The sequence below is a fragment of the Sorex araneus genome, chromosome X (assembly GCF_027595985.1).
Source record: "Sorex araneus isolate mSorAra2 chromosome X, mSorAra2.pri, whole genome shotgun sequence".
Classification (NCBI taxonomy): Eukaryota; Metazoa; Chordata; class Mammalia; order Eulipotyphla; family Soricidae; genus Sorex; species Sorex araneus.
The window spans coordinates 195490957-195515298 of record NC_073313.1 but is presented as its reverse complement, the minus strand read 5'-3'; the positions used below and the strand labels follow the sequence as shown (position 1 = coordinate 195515298).

General features: G+C 37.3%; 1 protein-coding gene across 4 annotated transcripts in view; it reads right to left on the bottom strand.

The window, feature by feature from the left end:
- Window positions 1-23888, bottom strand: part of SLC4A10 (solute carrier family 4 member 10) — a 277439-nt gene extending 253551 nt beyond the window's left edge. Inside the window, exon 1 of one of the 4 annotated variants that reach the window (XM_055119947.1) lies at window positions 23679-23888. Coding sequence is in view for 2 of the 4 variants with exons in the window: in XM_055119950.1 (XP_054975925.1) it covers window positions 23679-23726 (48 nt within the window). In the remaining 2 variants the exon portion in view is untranslated. Of the gene's footprint in view, window positions 1-23252; window positions 23430-23678 lie in introns of those variants that run through there. The other 3 variants (XM_055119950.1, XM_055119952.1, XM_055119948.1) reach the window with 3 other exon arrangements.
- Window positions 23889-24342: the final 454 nt, after the last annotated feature.

Below are 24342 nucleotides of genomic sequence, written 5' to 3'. Positions count from 1 at the left end.
GACATGACCAGGGAGATAAGTCAAGGAAAAAAAGCTCATGCCTCTATTAAGTAAGAAATAATAATCTCAACTGACAAAGGGTTAACATCTACGATATATAAAGAACTGACAAAATTTAACAACAGAAATACAAACAACCCCATCAAAAAGAGGAAGAAATGAACACACAGGTGGGCAATAGGCACATGAAGAAATATTCATCATCATTGATATTGAGGAAATGCAAATCAGATAACAATGTACTATCACAGCCTATCACAGCCTAACTAAGATAATGATCAAAGAGGCCAAAAACAACAAAAGTGGTGGGCATGTGAAGTCAAAGAAACTCTGGCACAACATTAGTAAGACTGTAGATTGTTCTAGAGAAAACAGTAAGGAAATTTTTCAAAGAAATTAAAAATAGTACTACAGTATAATTCAACAATTCCACTTTTGAAATTTAATTAGAGAACACAAAAACACTAACTTGAAAAGCTATATGCTAACCTCTGTTCAATAACCAACAAAAGATGAGTGGATAAATTGTGGTACATATGTATATATATACATAAATATACATATATATATATATACACACAATGATTACAGCTCACTTATGAGAAAAGAGGGAACTGGGCCAGAGAGAGGGTTCAATGGCTTGAGTACATGCTCTGTATGCAGGTCTGGCTTTGTTGGCATCTCAGGATATCCTGAGTGGTCTGCAAGCATACAACAAGCTAGGAGTAGCTTCTTAGTACCTCCAGGTGTGACCCACACCCAAAACAAGGCGGGGGTTTGGGGAGAATTTTCCCTTGGGCTACAAACATGGATGGAACTGGACAGGGTCAGTTGTAGTGAAGTCAGAAAGAGAAACCATCTAATGACTTTATATACCATTATTGTATATAAATAAAAAGAGGACCATAGTGATATACTTTTTCTGTTTTGTTTGGGGGTTACACCCAGGATGCTCAAGGGTTACTCCTTACTCCTAGCGGTAACAGGGGACCCATATGGGATACCAGGGATTGAACCCAGATCAGCATATGCACTGCAAATGCCTACTCGTTGTACTATCTCTCAGGCTCCTCAGCAATATACTATAGCGGGTGGTGCACTTTCTTTCCAAGTGGCCCACCAGGGCTTGATCTCCAGCACCAAATATGGTTCCCTGAGCACCATCAGGAGTGAGACCTGAGTGCAGAGCCAGGAGTAAGCACTGAACACCACCAGGTGTGGACCCCCCTCCCACCCCAGCCAAAATAAAAAAGAAAGAAAGAAAACTAACAATATCCAATGAAACCAAATCCTTAAATAGAAAATTGAAGTTACAAAATGGAACCAGTAGGAGTGGGCTGAAAGAATCCAATGAACTCTGGTGGAAGGATATGGGCACTTCAGAAGTGGTAATTGCAATGTGGTAACACTATAACCCTAAAACTTACAGACCTTTAAATTCTTCTAAACCAATGCTACCACAATAAAAAGGAAAAAGTAAAACTTTAAAAATACATAGTGCCAGAAAGATAGTGCATGTATTAAGGCAAAAACCTTGCATATAGCTGACTCAGGTTCAGTGCCTGGCATAGTGTATGATTCCCCAAACAGTAATCCCTAAGCACAGAGCCAGGAATAAGCCCTGAGCATTGATGAGTATGCTGCCAAAACTATGAAATTAGAACTGGGAAAAAACTGCTGATAATATAAAAGACTCCAGTAAAGTTCTTGAGCAAATAGGATATCACTACCCCCAAAAGTGACTATTTTAGAATTATGGATAAATTAGAAAAAATTTAAAATATGCTTTTTAAATCTTGAAACACTCAAGAAAGGAAGACTGATTTGTGGGGGCGTGGGGGTAGAGGGGGGTTTGGGGGTCACTTGGAAACAAGCTTAAATATTCAATGTAAAAGAAGAGATTTTGTTTAGCTATTGAATTTTAACAAAAATGTTATTACTTTATTAAGAGTTTTTTAATTAACCAAGTTACCAAAATCACATTCTATAGTAAATGTAAATTCTTGCTATAATAATGCACATACATATAATAAATTCAATTAGAAAATTCACGTCTGAATATTATTTTTGTTTGTTTGTTTGGGTTTTATTTGTTTGGGGTTACTCCCTGGCTCTGCACTTAGAAATTACTCCTGGCCATGCTTGGGGAACCATGGGATAGCAGGTATTGAACCTAGGTCAGTCATGTGCCTTCTCCCTGTATTATCTCTTAAACCCCTGAAGATTACTTTTTAAAGAAGTAAATGCTTAATTTTTCAATGATGCTTAATTTTTCAATGATGAGTCACATTTATGAAACCCAGCAAGAGGGGTGCGCCTCCCCACCCTGTGCTTTCGCTATCTAAGTCTGTCTTTTGCTAGCTACTTCCCCAGATTTTATAAACGCACATTTCCTCTGGCTTCCCAGAGGCCACCATGAAACATGTATGTATGAGTGCTGCACAGACCTGAAACTAGGCCAGTCTGTTCCTCTAGCAGCAACTCATTTTGACGTTAGTAAATTTTAAATGTTTGTCTTTAAAAACTGTGTCCACCAGCAACTTTGACAAAGCCTTAAGCAAGTTTTATATTATTGTCCTCACCTAATAATGCCATAGAAGTTGCCTGATCCCAACAAGAGAGTTAGAGCAGCATCTCCTTAGACCCAGTGCTAGGGACCGAGCTCCCTGGGACTACCTGTTTTTTCTGTTTGGCCTGTGACTTAACTTTTAGCTATTTGCTGTTAAATGGTTAAAACCAATCAGAAAAAGAATCTGTGTCACATGAAATTTATAAAATTCAAGTTTCAGTCTCCATAAACTTTTATTACACAAAAAAGATCATGAAAATCCCAAAATATAATATACACATAAAAGTGAGGTGAAGAAAGAATCTCAGCTAAAATGAAGTGTTTTTATGTAGCAGCAGCTGGTCTTCCCATTAACGTTTTTAATATTGAGGACAAAAATACCTATGGAATTGGTGTGTCTAATATTGAAGCTGGGCTGAAGCAATAGCACAGCGGGTAGGGCCTTGCGCGCAGCTGACCTGGGTTTGATTTCTCCGTCCCTCTCGGAAAGCCCAGCCAGCTACCAAGAGTATCCCATCTGCACAGCAGAGCCTGGCAAGCTACCCGTGGCATATTCGATATGCCAAAAACAGTAACAACAAGTCTCACAATGAACTGGTGCCCGCTCGAGCAAATCGATGAGCAACGGGATGACAGTGATACCAGTGATACAGTGAATATTGAAGCTATTAATTAATTTATAAATGAGAAATCATTTGCTATATTTGCTAGATTTTATAATCAGCAAATGTATTTTGATTCTAAAATCATATATAACATGATTTTATATAATTTATATCATGTTATATATAACATATACATATATAACATCATGTTATATATGATTTCATGTTTAATTATAAAACATCTTTGATTACTTAAGTATTTGAAAACATGCCCTCAAATTCCTTTTGATGTCCACACTGGACTTAAAACTCAGTTAATAGTCTGTGTAATTTAAACTATAATGAATAACTATAAAATTTTACATTATACTGTGTAAATTATTTAGTCCATTTTCTGCTTCATAGCATCAAAATATTTCCTGTATGGTACAAAATTTAAAGTCACTGAAAGCAAGTTGAATAGAAATTTTTGCACTATTTTCAGTATCCAAAAAGTAAAAATGGTAAAGGCATTGCCAAACAAACTTTAGTTTTTCAAACTAAAGAACATCACAAAGACATTTGTCTTTAATGGGATTAAGCCAAAGAACCTAAACATTCTAAACCCTTAAATTTTTCACAATGAGGCATAGCCGAACTTTACTTTTATGTTTCACTATCCTGATTTTGAACTAGACTCCCAAGGAAACATAATCATGTTCTGTTTAGCTGCATTTTAAGTAGATCACAGGGGGAAAAAAAAAAGTTACAAGAGTCATAAACACTAGAAAAAATTTGTAAAACTAAAAATTTTATAAAATGTGGGGCAATGCTATATTTTGCAATTATATTCAGTGAAAATTTAAGCTTCTGTCAAGCCTTTCTTTTAGTCATAGAATGTGCATTAATAGAAGCTATGTGTATTAAACTTCATTATCATCTTTTCCTTTAGCTATTTTCTTTCCCTTGTCCACAAGTAATTGCTACTAAAATTTAAGGATATTTTATGTAAAATTAATTTTAAAAATTTGACAAGAACTAATACAATGTTTCCAAAACCTATCTCAGCTCTAGAAAAGAATTTATTGATTTTTATTTGACTGACACCTATTTATGTAAAATTCCTTTCCTTGGTTTTCAATTTGGGATGTTCAGCCAACTCTAATTCTTTGGGATATTAGATTTTTTTTAATCTGTTTCCTGCAAATATCACAAGGAACAAACGATACAATGTGTATTCTTGTACAGACCTTATCCAAAGTAATTAAAAGTGAACTCTTGTATCTTTATTCACATAATTTTTTTAAAAGTCTTTGTTTATGAGAAAGAAATGTATAAAAATAAGATTGACACGAAACAATCATTAACCGACCTTTGAAAGAGTGCAGAGAAAACCTACTATGAGGCTAATGAAAATTATTTTTATTGTGCTTTTGTATGTATAAACATAAATTTTATGTAATACATTTTATTGATTGCAAATATTTATTATCACGAGAAGTTATATAATATGAAACTATTACTGCTTCAGCTGCAATGTTCAATAACATTTCTATCAAAACCAATCTTTCACAGGAGCATCTAAAGCCCAGAGGAAAAACTGGAAATAACCCAAGTCCTCCTTCCTACACATGATGCCGTTAGATAAATGAAATGGCCACCTTACATCTGGACTAAGAAATACTTTTTTCTATTTCCATTATTAAAAGAATTGAAAAATTAATATCAAATGTTCTCTTAAATATTTTGCTTCTTTGTATTCTGTATTGGTCAATTTGAAATTCATTTATCAGAAGCTAACTATAGTATCTATAATTTATTTTATCCATTATTGATGCATTGGCAAGCAGAGGCCTTACACGCCAAGGAAGAGACTGTCTCTTCCAGTTTTTAAGTTGGATAAGATAGGGTGTATGGTGCCGCCAGCAGGTCAACTTGTATCTGCAGGGCGAGTGCATCAATAGCCTGATGGCACCTTCAGGCTTCCTGACACCCCAAAATTGCCACTGTGCATTTGGCCGGACCCCAACAACTTGGAGCCAAGTTTACCAAAAAATTAAATGGCCAAAAGTTAGGTATGTGGGAGCCATGCCCACAAACCACCACCAGCACAGCTATACAAACTCATTTATTGGCCTTATTTCAGAGACCCATAAATCAATCTCGAAAGTGATCAAAAACCACAGTTAATCTAGGACCTGCACATGGCTGAAAAGACCAGGGGAAAATTGAAGGGGGTCAGGTTAGGCTGGTGCCTGTCCAAGCAGAGTCCCAGGAAGCCGCTTGCTTCCACCATCCAAAATTGGCTCCATATCCCCGGCCTGACTCCATAGTCTCAGGATGGACCTCACCAAGATATAATCTGCTGAAAACTTGGGTATGTGGGTTTTGTGACTGAAATCTCCAGGCTTTCTTGGAGTTGGGATGTGCTACCTTCCTCTGCTTCCCAATACACCTGGAAGCACTGGCAGTCACCCCCACAAACAAACTCCAGTGCCATCCTGTAAGCTCTACTGTTAGATATCATTGGTTTGTCCTTTCCCCCTTGCCACTAGGAGCTTAGGTTTATCAGTCACACCCATCAAAGTGCTCCCGAGTCACTCCCATTCCTTTGTTTATCTGTAACCACTTCTACCAGTTTATCTGCTCTTCCCTTAATATGACTGCTAATTTATAAGGTCAGAACTTCCTAGGACACTGAATATTATAACATTGCCTTTCTCTCCTCTTTATGCCTTTTGAATAATTTACTTTAAAGCTATGTCTTTTTTGTATAGACACAAGAAGACAATATTATGTTTTTGTAACGGGACTTAATTGGCCTCGAATATTATTCCCTCCCGGGCATCTGCTTTCTCCACTTAAGCCTCAGTTGCCCTCAGTTCCTAGCACCCCAAAGTAGGGTCCCCGACGTGGGACGGGAAGGATCCAGGGCAAGCGGTGAGTTATGTGCTACCCTGGCATCGAGATGGGCCTGGCCAAAGTGCCTAATTCTTAACTATAAGTTAAGAGCTTGATCATAGACAAATGCTGTCATGATCCAATAGTAATTATGAGACTGGGACCCTGCCAGGGATAGGAAAGACTGATCTGGCCTGAGCACTGTAGTCTGAGATTGAGATGGCCCCAGGAGAGCAATTCTATAAGCTTTAATGCATCTCTTATTGTGTCCATACAAAATGACTAATATTATGAATTCTTATATGTTTGCTGGGTGAGGAGAAGAGAAACACATTCACGGGACTCTGCCCTTGGGTGGATCCTCCTGCTGAAAGAGAATTAAGTCCTAGGAGAAGCATCCCCTGAGGGAAAAGAACCTTACCCTATTGCTGACCACACCTATGTGTATGCCCCAAACCCCTCATGCTGTGGAGATTTAACTAAGCTGTAAGAGTGGGTTGGGGGGCCAGATCCACAGATCGAGAGAGAGAGAATGAAGTAGGATGGGGGAGAAAGAAGCAGGAGGAGAGTTCCAGAGGAGAGTGTATAGAGGGAAGACTGGAATAAACTGCAAGTGAGACCAACCATCTTGGCTCCGTTCCTTCCTTCACCTGCCTCGCCACCTGCGCTCCTTCTTTTTAGTTTTAAACACTCTAGTACCAGCCTTGCTTCAGAGGCCCATAAATAAATCTCGAAAGAGATCAAAAACCACAGTTTATTTCAGACCCATGCATGGCTGAACAGACCAGGGTAAATCAGTGGGGGGGGGGGGGGTGTTGGCCTGTGCCTGCCCAAGCAGACACCCCAGCAGCCAATTGCTTCCACAATCTAAAATTGTTGACCTACAACTGGCTCAACTCCGCTGTATCAGGATGGACCTTACAAAGATACAATCTGCTGAAAATTTGGGTATGCGGGTTTTGTGACTAAAATCTCCAGGATTTCTTAGGGTCCAGATGTGCTAGCTCCCCACAACTCCCTGTACTTCCGGAAGCCTTGGCAGTCACATCAACACCCCAAAGCTTCCACCCAATTGAAAAGCTATTCCAGCCTTTCCATCCCCATAAAAATACTGAATGCCCTGAACAAACACCAGGACCTCTTGGCACTGTATTCCAAACCATAATGCAAAAATGAAAAGGAAAGAGAGAGCAAGAGGGAAAGTGCCTCCCATAGAGGGAGGCTGGGTGTGGACGGGTGGTGGGTTGGGGGACGGTGGTAGGGAAACGGGATGATGATGATGGGAAATGTACACTGGTGGAGGGATGAATGCTGGATCATTGTATAACTAAAACACAATTATGAACAATTTTGTAATGGTCTAGCTCATGGATATTCAATTAAAAAATTTATTAAAAAATAATGTGGAGTTCATACCCAATTCAACCAGCATAATCAATGGCTGAATAATAAGCAGTACTCCTACATTAAAATTTTTTTAAGTAGGATAAAATAAATAACAACTTGCCCACAAACATTCCTTTCATATGCAAATCAAACAATGACAATTCTATATCCTCAGCTTCCTCTTTACCCAAGTCAATCAACTCAATTTCATCTAGCCACGTTATCTACAAATCAATCAACATTCTGCCCTTACAAATTCCAGCGCCTATATATGGCAACCAGAGAGCAATTCTGGATTCTAAAGCTCAAGCAAACTAGCAATTCTAAACATTTTCTTTGTCTTGCCTTTCTTATAGAAATTCCAACAGAGGATCCAGGCTAAACTTTTTGCTTGCTTCTACTTTTTATCACCTGGCAAAAATGTGGCATTTTTTTTTTTTGATCTCCCAGGCATTCAGCAATCAGCTCTCTGGGGTCATATGAATAAAATAAACCCTGTTTTCCAGAGTCTCTTTGTGCTTCCTCTTGTAACCATACCAAACTTGCTTTCTCATAAATAAACACAAACAAAATTCTACTTTAAGTGAAAAAATATAGTGTCTTCCAATTATCATTAAGAAAGATATATACCTACAGAAAAAGAGGGGTAGTTAGGTAGGTTAGATAGATGACTGATAAATAAGACATGGACATAACTTTTTCCTTTTTCTTAGTGCCTACACATACTTTTTATCCCTAAAGAGACACATAATTTGCTACATCTATTTCTACCATATTAAATCTGGAATTAAGATTGAAGCAGAAATATAAGAATTTGAACTTAATTTCCAAAATATATAAGTATTCTAGTCACTGTCACTGTCATCTCCGTTGCTTGTCGATTTGATTTGCTCGAGCAGGCACCAGTAACGTCTCCATTGTGAGACTTGTTACTGGTTTTGGCATATCGAATACTCCACGGGTAGCTTGCCAGACTCTGCCACGCCGGGGAGATACTCTCAGTAGCTTGCCGTCTCTCCGAGAGGGGTGGAGGAATCAAACCCTGGTCAGCCAGCGTGCAAGGCAAACGCCCGACATGCTGTGCTATCGCTCCAGCTCCTGTAGCTATAGAGATGTACTTTATTTGAACTAAGATGTAACCATTTGGGGTTAGAGCCATACAAACGCGGGTAGGGTGCTTGCCTTAGCCAGCGACTGAGCCAGGTTGGATCACTGGCACCCCATTTGGTCCCCTGAGCCTGGTGATCCCTAAGGTCAGAACCAGGAATAAGCCCTGAGCACCTCAAGGTGTTGCCCAAAAAACAAACCCAAAATAGTAAAATAAAATGAAATAATTTAACTTTTGAATTGTTTGTAGAGAACTTACAAAGACTGCAGCTATTGATATTAGGGCAAAATTCACAAACTTAAGGAGTTTCAGTTACAGATAAATCATATATGCTAAATCACTGGAAGACTTTTAAAACAGGATTTTTGAGGCCAGAAAGATAGTACAGCAGGTAAGGCACTCGCATGCAGCTAACCCAGGTTTGATCCCTGGGCACCCCATATGGATCCTCCAAGCCCCACCAGGAGTGATCCCTAAAACACAGGCAGGAGTAAGCCCTGGGAGTGATCCAAAGAACCAAAAAACTGAAAGTAAAATCGGATTTTGTCTTTTCATACACTTAAAAACTTCTCTTAAATATTTTGAAATAACACTATTCAGCACTATCCCAAAAGGCAGGTATGATCATTATCCATGTGGTTACTTTTGTATTTAAGGGTACTGCTTAAAGAGGCAATACAGAAATGATCTGTCATCAGTTCCCTTGGGTTTCTGTACTTCATCTTCCAGCAAAAAGTTCCTTCAGACTCTAGTCACTTATGACATCTGGGCTCAAAAGTCGCTTCCTCCATATTGATTCTCCACTTTCGCGCTGTTTACTCTAAAAACCAAATCCTTGGGGGGAAAGCGCTGTAAACGGAAAAGCAGTCCTTCCAATAACACTATCAAACTTAGCAGAAAGATTAGTACGCCCGAAATCTCCATCCAAGTCTACAGACTAGCAATAACTGACCGTGGACTTTTCACATGACGCCTGCGAGAGCAGAAACCAAGTGCCTTTTGTTTAAAGCTGAATTCGAGGGCTGGAGCGATAGCACCCCGGGTAGGGCGGTTGCCTTGCACGCGGCGACCCGGGTTCAATTCCCATATGGTCTCCTGAGCACCACCAGGGGTAGGTAATACGTGAGTGCATAACCAGGAGTGATCCCTGTGCATCGCCAGGTGTGACCAAAAATTGAAAAAAAAATTAATTTAAAAAAAATAAAGCTGAACTCGGACACCACTAAGATTTTTGCCTGTGGTTCGCACTGCGACCATCCGGGGCCAGAGATCTACAGGGCTACGACAAGGGGTTTTAGAAGCCCTTCGAGATTCCGCGAGCTAAAAACATCAGTGTAGGTGTTTTCCAAGATTATGCACCCCTAAAACTGGCTTCTGCGGGCAGCTAGACCACAAAGCCGAGAAGAGCCAAAGGCTTAAGGCACCCGCAGAGCAGCTCTTATTACTTATTAAATAATCATATTTGCAGTAACACCTCTAGTCATATTAGGTATGTGCAATTTTGGCTCAATATATTTATAAGTATTTGATCAATTGGCATAGCAGACTAAATTTATCTATTCAGTAATATTAACAAATATTTTATATAAAACACACCCACATTATTATTTCATACGTTTTATTTACTATTTTATAGATCTCAGAATTTATTTTACATAACTGAAACATTGTAGCCTTGACCAACACTTCCCTGCTTTCCCCTCCCCCCAACTTCTGGAGTTACTCTTCTACTCTCTGCTTCTTTGTACATACCTATTTAGACTCCACATGTAAATGAACTCATAGTATTCGCCATTCTGTGTCTGGCTTATTTTACTTAGCAAAATATCCTCAAGTACTGCTGATTATTAAATCATTACTTATGAAAAACAAATTATTTTTAACTCTCCCAAAGATTTAGTACTTATTGGGTACTAAATGGTACTTAGTACCATTCTTATATTATAATCTTGTTGTCACTCCAAAATGCAGTCCATAACATCACCAAAACATCTAAATTAATGAATTTCATTGGTTATTTAAATAATGATTGAAATTGTTAAAATAATTTTAACAATTTAAGAAAAAAATTGACTAAAGAAAATTAATTAAAACAAAGATTTTAATTGTTTTTCTTTTCTTTTTCTTTAGGTTCTCTCTCTCTTTTTTTTTTTTTTTTTGGTTTTTATTTTTGTGTGTCCCACCTGGCGATGCTCAGGAATCACTCCTGGCTCTGTACTCAGGAATTATTGTTGGTGGGCCTCAGGGGACCGTATGAGATGCTCAGGATCAAACCCAGTAAGAGGTAAGCACTTTGTATCCACTGTACTCTCTCCAGTCCATTTAAAATTTATTTTTCTGGACTCACCTGTGTGCCCAATTGTGGTCACATCTGATTATCTCATTAAACAACATTTTCGCATTTTTAAATGATTTGTTTCAAATTAAGCCATTTCACAAAATACATTTTAAGATATCTACTAACATATAATGACAAAAATAGTGATTAATAGAAACACCTTTCTTCTTCTGGAAGGCAAGTGCTCTACTCTTAATAGCACATGCAGGTCTATCAGCTCCTTAACTTGCCTAAGCAACAATTATGGCAATTGATAGCTTGTTCAAGGTCTTCCTATCAAAACTAACTTTTATTTTAGCACGGGGGGCACACCCAAGCATGCTCAGGGATTGTTTTGTGTTGAAACCATTGGCTTATGAGACTGAATGAGATTTATCTTTGTGTATTACTTTATTTGTTCTAACCTTATTCCTCCTTTATCATCAAGCATCTGCACAAAGATATCACATTCAAAGCAGCTTTGAATATACCTTTCTTTGTCCTTTATATGGATTAGTTGAAATTTTACAATATACACAAAATTTGATGGTACAAGTGAATACCTCTGTATGTGTTTAGGATTTACTACCCGATCACTGCAGTTCAAATATCATTCCATTACAAAGAGTTGTCAAATAGCTTGTCCCACTACTATTCTTTTCCTTTAATTTAAATTAAGTAAAATTTCAGATCACTAAATCATATAAAGTGTTTGTATTCTAATTCTTGCATTAAAATTCAGTTGTATTTTGTCAAACACTCTTTACTATTTTCCATGGAGGTACTTTTAAAGAAAAGTGTAAAGTGAGTTTATAAAGTACTGAAAAATATCAAAATATTTAATGTAGGGGGCTGGAGCGATAGCACAGCGGGTAGGGCATTTGCCTTGCATGCAGCCAACCGTAGTTTGATTCCCAGCATCCCATATGGTCCCCCAAGCACTGCCAGGAGTAATTCCTGAGTGCATGAGCCAGGAGTAACCCCTGTGCATTGCTGGGTGTGACCCAAAAGAAAAAAATGCAAAAAAAAATATTTAATGCAACAACCTGAAAATTCAACAAATTTTCAGAGTTTTCCTATTCCCACAAGACATTTTCTGAGCCAATAAAAATATCAAGAAAGTTTATGTCTCCAAGAAACATTGATTCTACTATCAAAACTTTGATATACTCATAAAATATTGTTAAGGACTAAGATTCATTCTAAGATATTGGGTATTCTTTAAACTAAGAGAGCCATTAAGATAATCAGATTTTCTCTTCTTTGATTCATATTATCCAGAGACTCAAAGATATATATATGTTCTCTTTGGCCTATATTAGCTCATGAAGTTATTCTGAATGTGAAGAAAAAAATCACTGTCACTGTCATCCTGTTGCTCATCGATTTGCTCAAGTAACATCTCCATCGTGAGACTTGTTACTGTTTTTGGTGTATCAAATGGGTTCAAGTTCAGTATGTTTTAAATGAAAATTTTTATAGTGAGACTTTCTGGAGTTATAAAAAGCTTCATAATTTTTTATTGGAAAAACTGACATTATGTTCACCATTCTTTACAAAGACTTAAGAAAATACTATTACATTACATTACATTACATTACATTACATTACATTACATTACATTACATTACATTACAGAAAAAGAGCTACTAACTTCCTTTAGTAGACTGGCACTGGTTTTAGCCTGCTTCTTTTAATGTGCTACAAAAATTAATGCTGAGTATTTGTTGTTATTTAGCTTTAATAATAACATTTTACAACAGCAATGTATAGTAAATACAAATGAAAAAAAAACATATTTGCAATGCTTAGACTGTTGAAGCTGAAAAGATAGTACAGAGGTTGTGGTTCCTGTCTTGCACGGGGCCAACCCAGGTTCTATATCTGGCACTCCATATAGTTCTAAACCCCACCAAGAGTAATCCCTGAGTACACATTCAGGAATAATCCCTCAGCACAGCCAAGTCTGGCCAAATAAGAACAACAAAAAGATATCACCGATGCACATAGAGGCAAAGTTCCTCAACAATCACTGTTGTCCCATTGCTCATCAATTTGCTCGAGCAGGCAGCAGTAACATCTCCACATGAGACTTGTTGTTACTGCTTTTGGCATATCGGTATTGCTCCAGCCCTTCCTCAACAATATTTTAATAAATTGAATGTCTCTGTCCATTAAAAGAAGCATACATCATGATCATTTAGAATCCATCAATGGATGCCAGGATGATTCTTTACACATGATCTCAAGACAAATATACAAAAATCAGCTAAATCGCTATTTTTTTGTTTTTTGGGGAGCCATTCATGGCAGTGCTAAGATCTAATCCTGGCTCAATATGAAGAGGTTGTTCATAGCAGTGCATAGAGAGCCATACAGTGCTGGGTATTAAACTCAGGCCTTCAGCATGCAAAGCATGCACTCCAACCCTTTTTATTATCTCCCTAACACTAAATTACTATTTTTAATTTTTCTATTTCAAAAATACTAATTATGATTCCTGTTCTTAAAACAAATCATACTTTTGGGGGGCTGGAACTATAGTAAAGCAGGTAGGGTGCTTGCCTTGCATGCAGCAGATCAGATTCAAACCCCAGCACCACATATGGTCCCCAGGGCACTACCAGGAGAAAACCCTGCGTGTGAAGCAAGAAGTCCTGAGCATCCCTGGGTGTGGCACAAAAAAAATCACAATTTTGGGGACCAAATTAGAAAAGCAAAATTATTAAATCAGAGAATGATTAGGACAAATATATAGTTCATTTAATTTCATAAATTGCAAAGTACATAGTATTATTATCATTACTATTTTATAGATTAAAGAAGTGAGTTTTCCAGTTACTAGATAACGTCCAAAAACTGTCACCACTACTAATTCAAACATTTAGGATTATCTGAAAGTTCATGGTCTTGACAATTGATCCCCACTACTATTACTGCCTCGTGTATCAGACATGTTATGCTGTGCTTCCATGCATGATGTGCTTCCATGCATTTCACTCTGTACAAACAGTTAAAAGACAATTTCTTAAAAGATAATTTAAGAATCTACCATTCCAATTGAAGAAACAGTTTGTATTTTTTATTTATAAATAAGCAAAATTAGTTATATGTAAACATGTACAAATTTCATAGCAATGTGTAATAAATGTTAAATTATTGAAATGGATAGCAATCTCTTTTCTTACCCATTGTAATTTTAATTTTTATTTGTTTTACTGCAAAATTTTCTTTTCTAACACTATCACAGATAAAATAATTCAAGAAGATACTAATTTTTTAATCTTGTTAATTCTGTTGAGTTTGTTATAGAGGTCACACTTAGGAATGCTCCAAGAACACACCAGGCAGTGCTGAGAGGTCATTCAAGGATGTTTTAGGGATATTTGTTGCCAGGTATCAAACCCAGACACTTGAATATGCAAGGTATGTGCTCTACTATTTGAATCACATCCAATCCAACTTGTTAATTTTTAAGATAAAATTCCCAAATTTCAATATACGTAAGAATCACCCAGAGATCAGAGAGAGAGAGAGTATGGGGGTAAGACACTTACTTGCCTTGCAGGCAACTGACTCCGGTGCAATGCACAGCACCACATATGGTCCCTCAAGTACCTCCAGTGGTCACGTCTGAGCACAGAGACGGAAGTAGCCCAGTGAGCACCACTGACTCAACACCCTTCCCCTACCAAAAAAAAAAAAAATCCCAATAATAATAAGAAGAATCTTAAAGAGATATTTCATTTACTGGCCTATAGGCACCATTTTCGGGGTACTCTAATCCTAGAGATTTAAGGTCCAGAACTTGTTTTTTTATTAACTGCTCTCTTAATAATCTCTCCACTCAAGGCTTAAGGTTCCAGGAATGATTCCCAGTGATTCTTTATCTCCTAATGGTGCTCAGTGGGTGGTACAGGTCTGATGGTTGGTGCTCAGCCATGAGATGCAGTACAGCGCAGGCCAGCTGGTGCGAGAAGTCACTAGACCCACAACCAGTGATATTTTGGAGCCACTGTGGCTATATGGGAGCCATGCAGTGCTAGGAATTGAAATTGTACGTGGAAGGGCCTTGTACCTGGAAGGGTGTGTGTTCTACCCCTTCTCGGCCCCCAGAACTTTAATATGATGTGTATTGCTTCTAATTCAGATGGGTCATACATTTTTCAATTTTTCCCCCACTGCTTAAAAGGAAAATATTCTGAATTTCCATATCCATTAAGGAGTGTTTTGTAAATTATATAATGAAATTTTGGACAGTCGTTAAAATTAAAAATCTATTTGTTGGAGGCTGGAGTGACAGCACAGCGGGTAGGGCATTTTACTTGCACACGATCAAGCCGGGTTCGATTCCCAGCATCCCATGTGGTACCCTGAGCACCGCCAGGGATGGTTCCTGAGTGCAGAGCCAGGAGTAATCCCTGTGCATTGCTGGGTATGACCCAAAAAGCAAAAAAAAAAAAATCTATTTGTTGGGCCTCAGCAAAGTAGGTGTGACTGACAAACATAATTTATACAGCATTCCATCCTCAAAACCTGAATAAACATTATTTTCAAGTGTTCAAGAAATATTCCCAACTATAGACCATCTGTTTGAAAAAGCATTTGAAAAACTTCAACATTCTCAATAAATTTATTAAGATGTAAATCTCAATTTTAAAAGGTCTTGATAATTTACTAAGTTATAAATCATATCAAGAAACCTCTAAGATCAGAATTATGGTATGAAACTAGAATCAACCAAATAAAAATATAGAAGGGAACCACAAATCATCAAGGGTTAAACAGCATGCTACTGAGCAACTCTACTGGGTCAATCAAAGATGAAATTAAAAAGTACCTAAATATAAATTAAGACATAGCTTATCAGAACTTATAAAATACAGCGAAGTTGGTATTAGTAATTATATAAATCTTTAGCTAGATAGGTCTATCTTAGGATATAAGAGAAAAACGTGAGCTAAAATCAACAAAACAAATCCGAAAGATAAAATGGAGCTTATTCTTTGAAAACATTTTTAAAAAAAAAAAAACCTTCTCAGACTAAAAATAAAACAAAATAAGAAATAAAAGATAAATTACAATAAGTACTACATAAATCTCAGTGATCACAGAGAAGTGCATGAACAAAACATAATGACAAATTAGAAAACAGAAACTGACAGATTCTTAGAAACATACATTCCAATTCTAAGTCAGGAAGAAAGAAAATATGAACAGACCCACTATGAGTAAGGAAATTGAAACAGTCATCAAAATCCTCCCAAAAATCAAAAGTCTAGAAAAGTTAATGCACAAAAGTCAATGCACTAATGCATTCTTACCAAACTCTTAAAGAATGGATACCTCCCTATCCTTCTAAAACTCCTCTGTAAAACTGAATAGCAGAGCAAACTTTCGAACACATTTTATTAAGCCAACATTACTCTGGGGCCAGAGCAATAGTACAGCGGGTTAGGTATTTGCTTTGCATGCACCTCATATGGTTCCCCTAAGCCCCCTGAGTGCTGAGTCAAGAGTAAGCTCAGAGCACAGTCGAGGGTGGCCTAAAAACAAAACCAAAAATATTACAAGTCAACATTACCCTAATTCAAAAACTAGATAATAACATAAAAAATAAGAAAACTGTATACCTATATCTCTGATTAACATAGAAAGAAAATCCTAAATAAAATACAGCATCCAAGCAAAGTCAATAATACATGAAAATACACCATGATCAAGTGGAACTTATTTCCAGGATGCAAGGACAGTACAGCATATGCGAATCAATACACTTGGTGCACCACATCAATAAAGAAAAAATAATAATATGATTCAAAAAACATATAACTATCTCAGTAGGCACAGAAAATCTACATTTGAAAAACTACAATATCCTTTTATGATTTAAAAAATTCCTCAAGTTAGAGAGATAGTACAACAGTTAAAGCACTTGTCTTGCATGCAGACAATCGAGGGTCTATCTCCAATATCAGTCCCCTAAGCACAGCCAGGATTTATCCCTGAACACAGAACCTTAGCACCACTGGCTGTGTTCAAACTATCCCACCCTCCAAAGAAGAATCCTCAATAAAATGGATATAAGATAAACATACTTGCATATAATAAAGGTTACATATGACAAATCCATTCCCAACATACAGAAAACAAACATAATGGAGAAAAACTAAAGTTTTATTTCTCAAAGATCAAGAACAACAAATAAGTCCACTCTTACTACTACTATTCAATATAGTACTGGAAGCCCTAGCAAGAGCAATTAGACAAAAAAGCATATTAATCGAATTCAAACTGAAAAAGAAGAGGGTCATAATGATAGTACAGCAGGTCGAGCTGCCTTGCATGCAGTCAAATCAAATTCAATCTCTGGTACTTCATATGGCTCAGAGCCTACCAGGAATTATCCATGAGCCCAAAGCCAGAAGTAATTCCTGAGCACCCCTGGGTGTGGCCCAAAACCCAGAAAAGAAAATACTGTAAGATTATCACTGATAGAATATAATTATTATATGCATAGAAATTTTCATGTAATCCAGTCCAAAGTTTTTAGAACTAATAAATACATAAAATGGTAGACTATTTAATTAATGTCCCCAAATCTTTTGCACTTATATACACAAACATTGAAACATCAGGAAGAGAAATCAGATAAACAACTCCATTTATTTAGTTGCATTTAAAAAAGTAAATACCTTGGAAAAATAGAACCAAAAATATTTTAAATCTGTATATAAGAGCATTCCCATGAGGCAGTTATTTGGAATTTTCAGATAAACTTCACCATATTTTAATTTATATTTTAGTGTGTCTCTCAGTGCATTTACAATCTTGCAAAATCATTACCACTATGATTTTTTAATAATTACAAAGTGCTTTTATCACTCCAAAAAGATAGCCCATGACTATTAACAGTCATTCCTGGTTTACCTCTATACTCCTGGCCTTGACAACCACTTACCTGTTTCAGTCTCTAAGGATTCCCCTATTCTGTATATTTCATATAAATAATAACCATGCAATATGTCTTATCTTATATACAACACCTTGTGTCAGAGCATTCTCATCTCTTAAGGAATACAAGTTAAAATTCATTACATAATGAGATTCCTTACGTTTTTTAAATGACTTTAATGAAAAGAAGCAATCAGATGCTTCAACTAGATGCAATATCATCCTAGTAGCTATTAGCTAAGTAAACCTGAATAATTTATTCAACCGCTAAGTCTGCTTCTTAACTATAATATTATATTTCAAAGTGCTTGATAACCTTTTAGAGTTATCTGGGAATTAAAATATTTTTTCTTAGTTTGAGACTGAGAAAATATCTATTATCATTTCAAAAAAGATTGCCTAATTACCGTCATCATTCTAATTTGCTACTCAGCTGTTTATGCTAGAACAGGGAGTGTATAATATTGAAAAGAATGATGAGTTCAGAATCAAAAGATTTAGACTCTAGGCCAAGTTCTGCCATTAACTTGTATAAGAAGCATTCCCTTCCTTAAATACAAAACAGTGTGGTACTAGAATAAAGACAGACTCTTAATCAATGAAATATAATTTAAAATCTATAGACAGACCCTGAGGTATACAGATAACTAATTTTCCATAAAGAAGCAAAAAAATATGAAGTGAGCAAGTAAGGCTTCAACAAATGGTGTTGGAAAAACTGGTTGGCCACAGGCAAGAAAAATAAACTCAGAACTCAAACTCCTTTATAACACTTCTCACCAAAGTCAAAATCAAAATGGGTTAAAGAACTCAATATCAAACCTAAATCCATAAGTTACACTGAGAAAAATATAGGCAGACCTCTCCACAACATTGAAACTAGAGCTACCTTTAAGGAGTCAATGCCATTGCTGAAGCTAACAAAAATAAATATAAGCAAATGAGATTAAATTTAATTTAGAAGCTCTGTACCTCAAGGAAGTAGTGTCCAAAATACAAAGACACCACAAAGCATAAGAAAAATCACTTACCCAACCTTAGCATGTTATACATTGTTGTAAGTTTCTGAAGTCATTTACTTGTATAAAGCAACACTTTATAAATGTGGAAACAAAAATAGTGATTTTATACTATTTTTCTTTGTATTACTATATGTAGGATATAAATTTTAGGTTCATATATGATATAAATTCATACAATTATATAAAACAAAATGGAATATCAATATTACTTATCCAATCTCCTTGCTATTTTTGCTATTTTCAAATTTTAGTCCTATTTTATTCCTTCCCTACTTAATAACATATTTTTCCTTGGGTTTGGAAAGATAGTATAGGGGTTCTAGGCTCAAGCTTTGCAAATTGCTAATTCCAGATCAACCCCCAATCCCAAACGTTCCCCTTAGGTGCAACCTTAGAAGTCCCCAAGCACCTCTGGGGTGGTCTGAGTAACTCCCACCACCACAGGACCCAAGCAGCACTGCATACTGTGGCCTCTGCACTGAACCGAAAGTTTATTTTGCAGAGAATTGCCCATGAGATCCCCAGGCTTTCTAAGTGACACGTGGGAGGCCCCTCCATTAAAAGAAATATCTCTCTTCTTTCCCCTTGAATAAAACAATAAACTAGGGCATTTAAAAAATTATTATTAGAATTTCAACAAGTGCTAAGATCCATCAACTTTCCTGTGCTATCAATTTACTTTTAAAGTGTGACCCTTATTCTAGGGGAAAAGGAGAGATAGCACAGCAGTTACAGTGCCTGCCTTCCACACACCCTACCTGAGATCCCCAGAACCCATATGGTTCCCCCCAACCCCACTGGGAGTGATCCCTGCATGAAAAATATAGACATGTATGGTCCAAAAACAAGAGACAGACAGAGAGAAAAAGAGAGAGAGAGAGAGTACCTTTATTGTAACTCCATACTTCAAGCAATTGTATAAGTTCAACTTTAAAGGAGTTAATATAGTTTTGCTTGTTTCAGGGCACACTTAATGGTGCCCAAGGCTTACTCCTCCTGGCTCTGTGTTTAGGGTTCACTCCTGGCAGTGCTCAGGGGACCATATGCAGTGCTCTAGATCAAAACAGTGTCAGATACCTGCAAGACAAGTACCTAAGCTCAGCCCTCTCTCCAGCCTTCCAAAGAGGCTCATTTTAAAGATACTGCCATTTTAGGAAAGGATTCAAAGTAAACTCACTACATATTCAAAGGTTAATATGATATAGGACAGAAATGTTTAATCTAAAGATATTCTCCTTTAAAAAAGTCTCTTATGGCTTGATGACCTAAAGATTATCAGATTACTATAGAAGCAAAGTCTGAACTTCAACAGAAAATTTGAAATTATATGCAATATCCTAAATTCCTAGTTTTGTGACTTTTTAAATTTTTCTAGTTTCTAGTGTTCTAGTTTCACTCTTCTGAAAGCTTAATTTTTTTGTAATAAAGTAATACCACCATCATTATGACTACATATAGTCTCCATATATATTCACCTTAACATTACAATAAAAATTAAATATTTGAAGATCAAGTGGTAGTTTCTGATAAAGTTCAATTGAGTTACCACAACTTTGCACTAACTAGATTGTGAGCTCCACATAGATGGACTTTTTGTTCAATTTCTACATGCCACATGCACAGATCCAAAGAACATGTCTGAACTTTCAGGAAGTGAATGAATCTTTAATAAGAGACTATGACTTATTCTATATCTTCAGGTGCAGTCAATATCAGATTTTACAGAATGAAATGCCCTAACCTTTAGAGTCAGTAGGATCTAGCAAATGCAATTATGCCTTGTCAACAGAAGAAATTACCTTTGAACCTTCCCAAGAACACCTGAGAATAAAAAGGAAGCATATCTGTCTTCTCCAGTACTCCAGAGTACTCAACTACCCTTAAGATGTGGGTTATACACATTAATTAATGGTAAACCTTGGGAAGCTTTAAAAAATATTTTCCTCCCTTCTTCTTGAATCATAATCAATATATTAATTCATTGGGCATAATTGGTCATTTTATAATTTCTCTATCTCTCTCATTCTATCTACCTCTGATATTCCCAAATATTATCTTGTCTTTTAATGCATTTCTAGTTAGCCTTCCAAACAGACTAAAAAGTTTCCACAGTTATAATTAAAAATTCCATTTTCCACCCCTTTTTTAAATGGTCCATATCCCTACTTTCCCTTTTTAATAGACAGTACTGATAGGCACCTTTAAAAATAAATAAATAAAAGACCAGAAACCTTGCATTAATCTCTTTTTCTATCAGTAATGATAATAGCAGCTAGCCTTCATTGAGAAATTATAAAGTGCCAAGTACATCACATAGCTGATTTTACAAAACCCAAGGACAATAAACCACTTGTTTCCCACTTTTCAGTTGAAAAAACTGACTTCCCAAGATCACATAGCATGTTGACAGAAGTATTAGAATCTCCTTGACTGTGTTTTTAAATGTCATGCTGTATTTTCTGTCACATAATTATTGGCAAAGTAATCAGATTTATTTTTCTAAAACAGAACCCAAAGTTATTTCTTCCTTTCCTTTTAAACGTAAAAAGTTCAATCCAGGATCTGACTGTGTTAAGCCAGTTAGTCATTTAAAAGCAAAAAAACTTTTTAAGCTTTAAAATACCATATCTTGATCTTAGATTTACCACTATGTGGCTTCACACGGGTTATTCAAACTCACCCGTGCCTCAATTTGCATTTTGAAGATAAGACAGAATCTACTTTAATATGATTGTTTTTAAGTAGTATAAACAACAAAGTCAGGAAAACAATTGGGAAAACTCAAAACAAAACTGTACAAATAAGTAAGTAGATGAATAATTCAGTATCCTTTGTAGCCTCTGGACTTCCTTTTTCTTATAATGTATAGTTAAAAAGATATTCTTCTCAGTAAACTTTCATTATCCACTTGAAATGCAAACTTTTGACTCTGCAAAAATGTCCAGCAGACTAATTATTAGTAGACCTTCTTTCCTAGCTAAACTGGCATTTTCTCTGCTCCTTAAAGCTACAAAGTGTTTGCCAATCCAATGCAGTGAAGTCACCTTCTTCTAAGTTTCATTAATCTTCATGTCCCCCTAAACCCTTTAACTGTTCTCACAAATGACAACCCATAAGCTACATCAAACAGACTTCAGCCTACTTTCCAAGGATCTTTCAATGCCCCTTTCTCCCAATAAAAAAAAAAAAGAGAGGATTTTTCTGTGTCTTAATTTTCCCTAAAACTCAATTCTCCAATTACTATATATAGTTCAGCTCTCTTCTCCAGCAACAATACTATTCTGATGTTCTTCAGATCTTTTCTCTGAGTCTCCAAAGAATCCTAATTTATATTACAATCTATTAAACTTTGGGGAGATACACAAATCTTTTACTCTAGTTTTTGTTGTTTATTCGCAAAATAGCTCCACTTGGATTCACAAAGAAGTGTCTCCACTTTTAAGCTGGCAAGCTAACTAGACAGCTTTCCATTCGCCCTCTCAGACGCAGATTCAGGCCTTTTATTTACACTCTTTTCCTCGAGGACGCTCCTGCATTCTCCCCAGCTCCCTGTCTCCCTGCGCCTTCCCTACCCAAACCTGGCGTCCTGAAGAGAACTGGGCATGCTCAGTAGTCACAGCCGATTCCGGGATGCGAACTGGAATCTTTAATTTTGGAGGGGAGATAGGGGGCTGGGGAAGGCGATTTTCATCCCAACACAAGAGATAAGGCCCTGAAAATACAGAGGCCCGGGATATGTTCACTCCACTGTGAAGTGTCATTTGATTGAAAGATGTAACCGAATCATAGAAACGGGTCGTTTTCCCTCTAGACTGCAAGGTGGGTCACCGATGAGTCGCAGGGAGCTGAAAGCAGCCCTTCTGTCCGGTTTGGTGCAGGGAGATTTCTGCTGTTCTGAGATGTGACAGCCTTGATGAATGACTGGAAGCTCGAGTTTTGCATCTTTTTTTGTCTCCAGAAAATACAGCGGGGGGGGGGGGGTCCCCCTGACTGTAACAACTGTTCTAGACTGAGAAAGATGTTGCCTGAAGATCTACAAAGTCTGTAAATCTGACAGAGAGATCGTGGAGCAGATAGGCAATTAAACTACCAATAGAAGAATCAGATCTAGGACGATGACTTAAAATCCAGATGTTGTCTATTTCCAAATGACAATTCAGAAACCTTTCAATTATGCATATCTAAATTATGTGCCCCCTCCCCAAAAAATGCATATCTTCTTTGTATGTGAACCATGATTTCCCATTGAGAGACTGACAGAACCACACACACACACACACACACACACACACACACACCATACCCCCACCCCACCCCCCCCCACACACACACACACCACAAGCCTTCTGTTCTTTCCCCTGGTTTTTGCAGACTAAATCTCTAAAGCTGCAACAGCAGCAGATTCTCTTACCTCACTGCCCAGAGGATGAAGCATGGGAAGGAAATTTATCACGGATGGAATATGAGAAAAAGGGGGCTTCTTTGCAGGGGCTTGAGCCACCACTGCACAGCCTGAGAAACAGAGATAGGCGGTAACAGACAGGGAGAGAGACACAGCTGCCCCTGCTGCTAAAACCTAGCCATCTCTTCAAACAGCAGCAAACATGAGACATTTCATCACGATAGTGCATCCATATTGAGAAGTGGGAAAGAATCATGTGCTTTGCGTTATGCATTTCAGTCACCCAAGATGGGAGGAGACCCCTGTCCATATGCCAGGGATGCTAATCAAAACCCCTAAAGTACGCTGGTTGCACCTACCTAGCTAGCAGATCACTTGCCTGACAGATTTTGCTGCAAACGGTTAATCTCTACATGACAGCAGGTTGTCTCTTACCGTAGGCAGCAGCGGCTCCATTTGGGCTCCCTGGTCTTTAATCTCCATGTTTTGCAATGCCTCTGGAATAAGCACCTTTCTCTGCAGTGTCTTCAGTGTCTTCCACTCAGCGCGGCACTCTCTCTGCTTAGTATTCGAATCAGGTAGCTCTGAAGCAGGAGGCAATTGCACACTCCAACTCACCAGAGTCACATGGCTCCTACTCACTCGGGCTGCTGGCCAGGTTTTGCACTGAATGTCTTGATTCCGTGGGCCAGTAAGAAAGATCTCCCAGGTCCTATATCACTGTTCACACCTGACTCTTACTATAAAAAGACAGTTTGCAGTTCTGCAAGTGTGATAGACCTTAGGAATTTTACCTAAGATATTAACTAGTTCCAGGTGGACTCTAACCAGTCCAGCCAGATTTTGATGGTTTCTCAAATTTTCGTACTCTGAGAAATGTACTTTATTCCCAGAACCCCAGAGGAGACAGAATTTAGAAGAGATTATGTAAATAAGCAATGATGTTAATAGGATTTATTAAGTGTCCTGTTCTGAGTACCTGGGCTTTTTTTGTTTCAGTTGGTATTCTGTTGCTGTTATTGTTGCTCCTTTTTAATTTAGATGGGGGGAGGGGGTGAGGAGTAGTACTGAGGATTAAACCTAGGGTCTCAAACTTGCA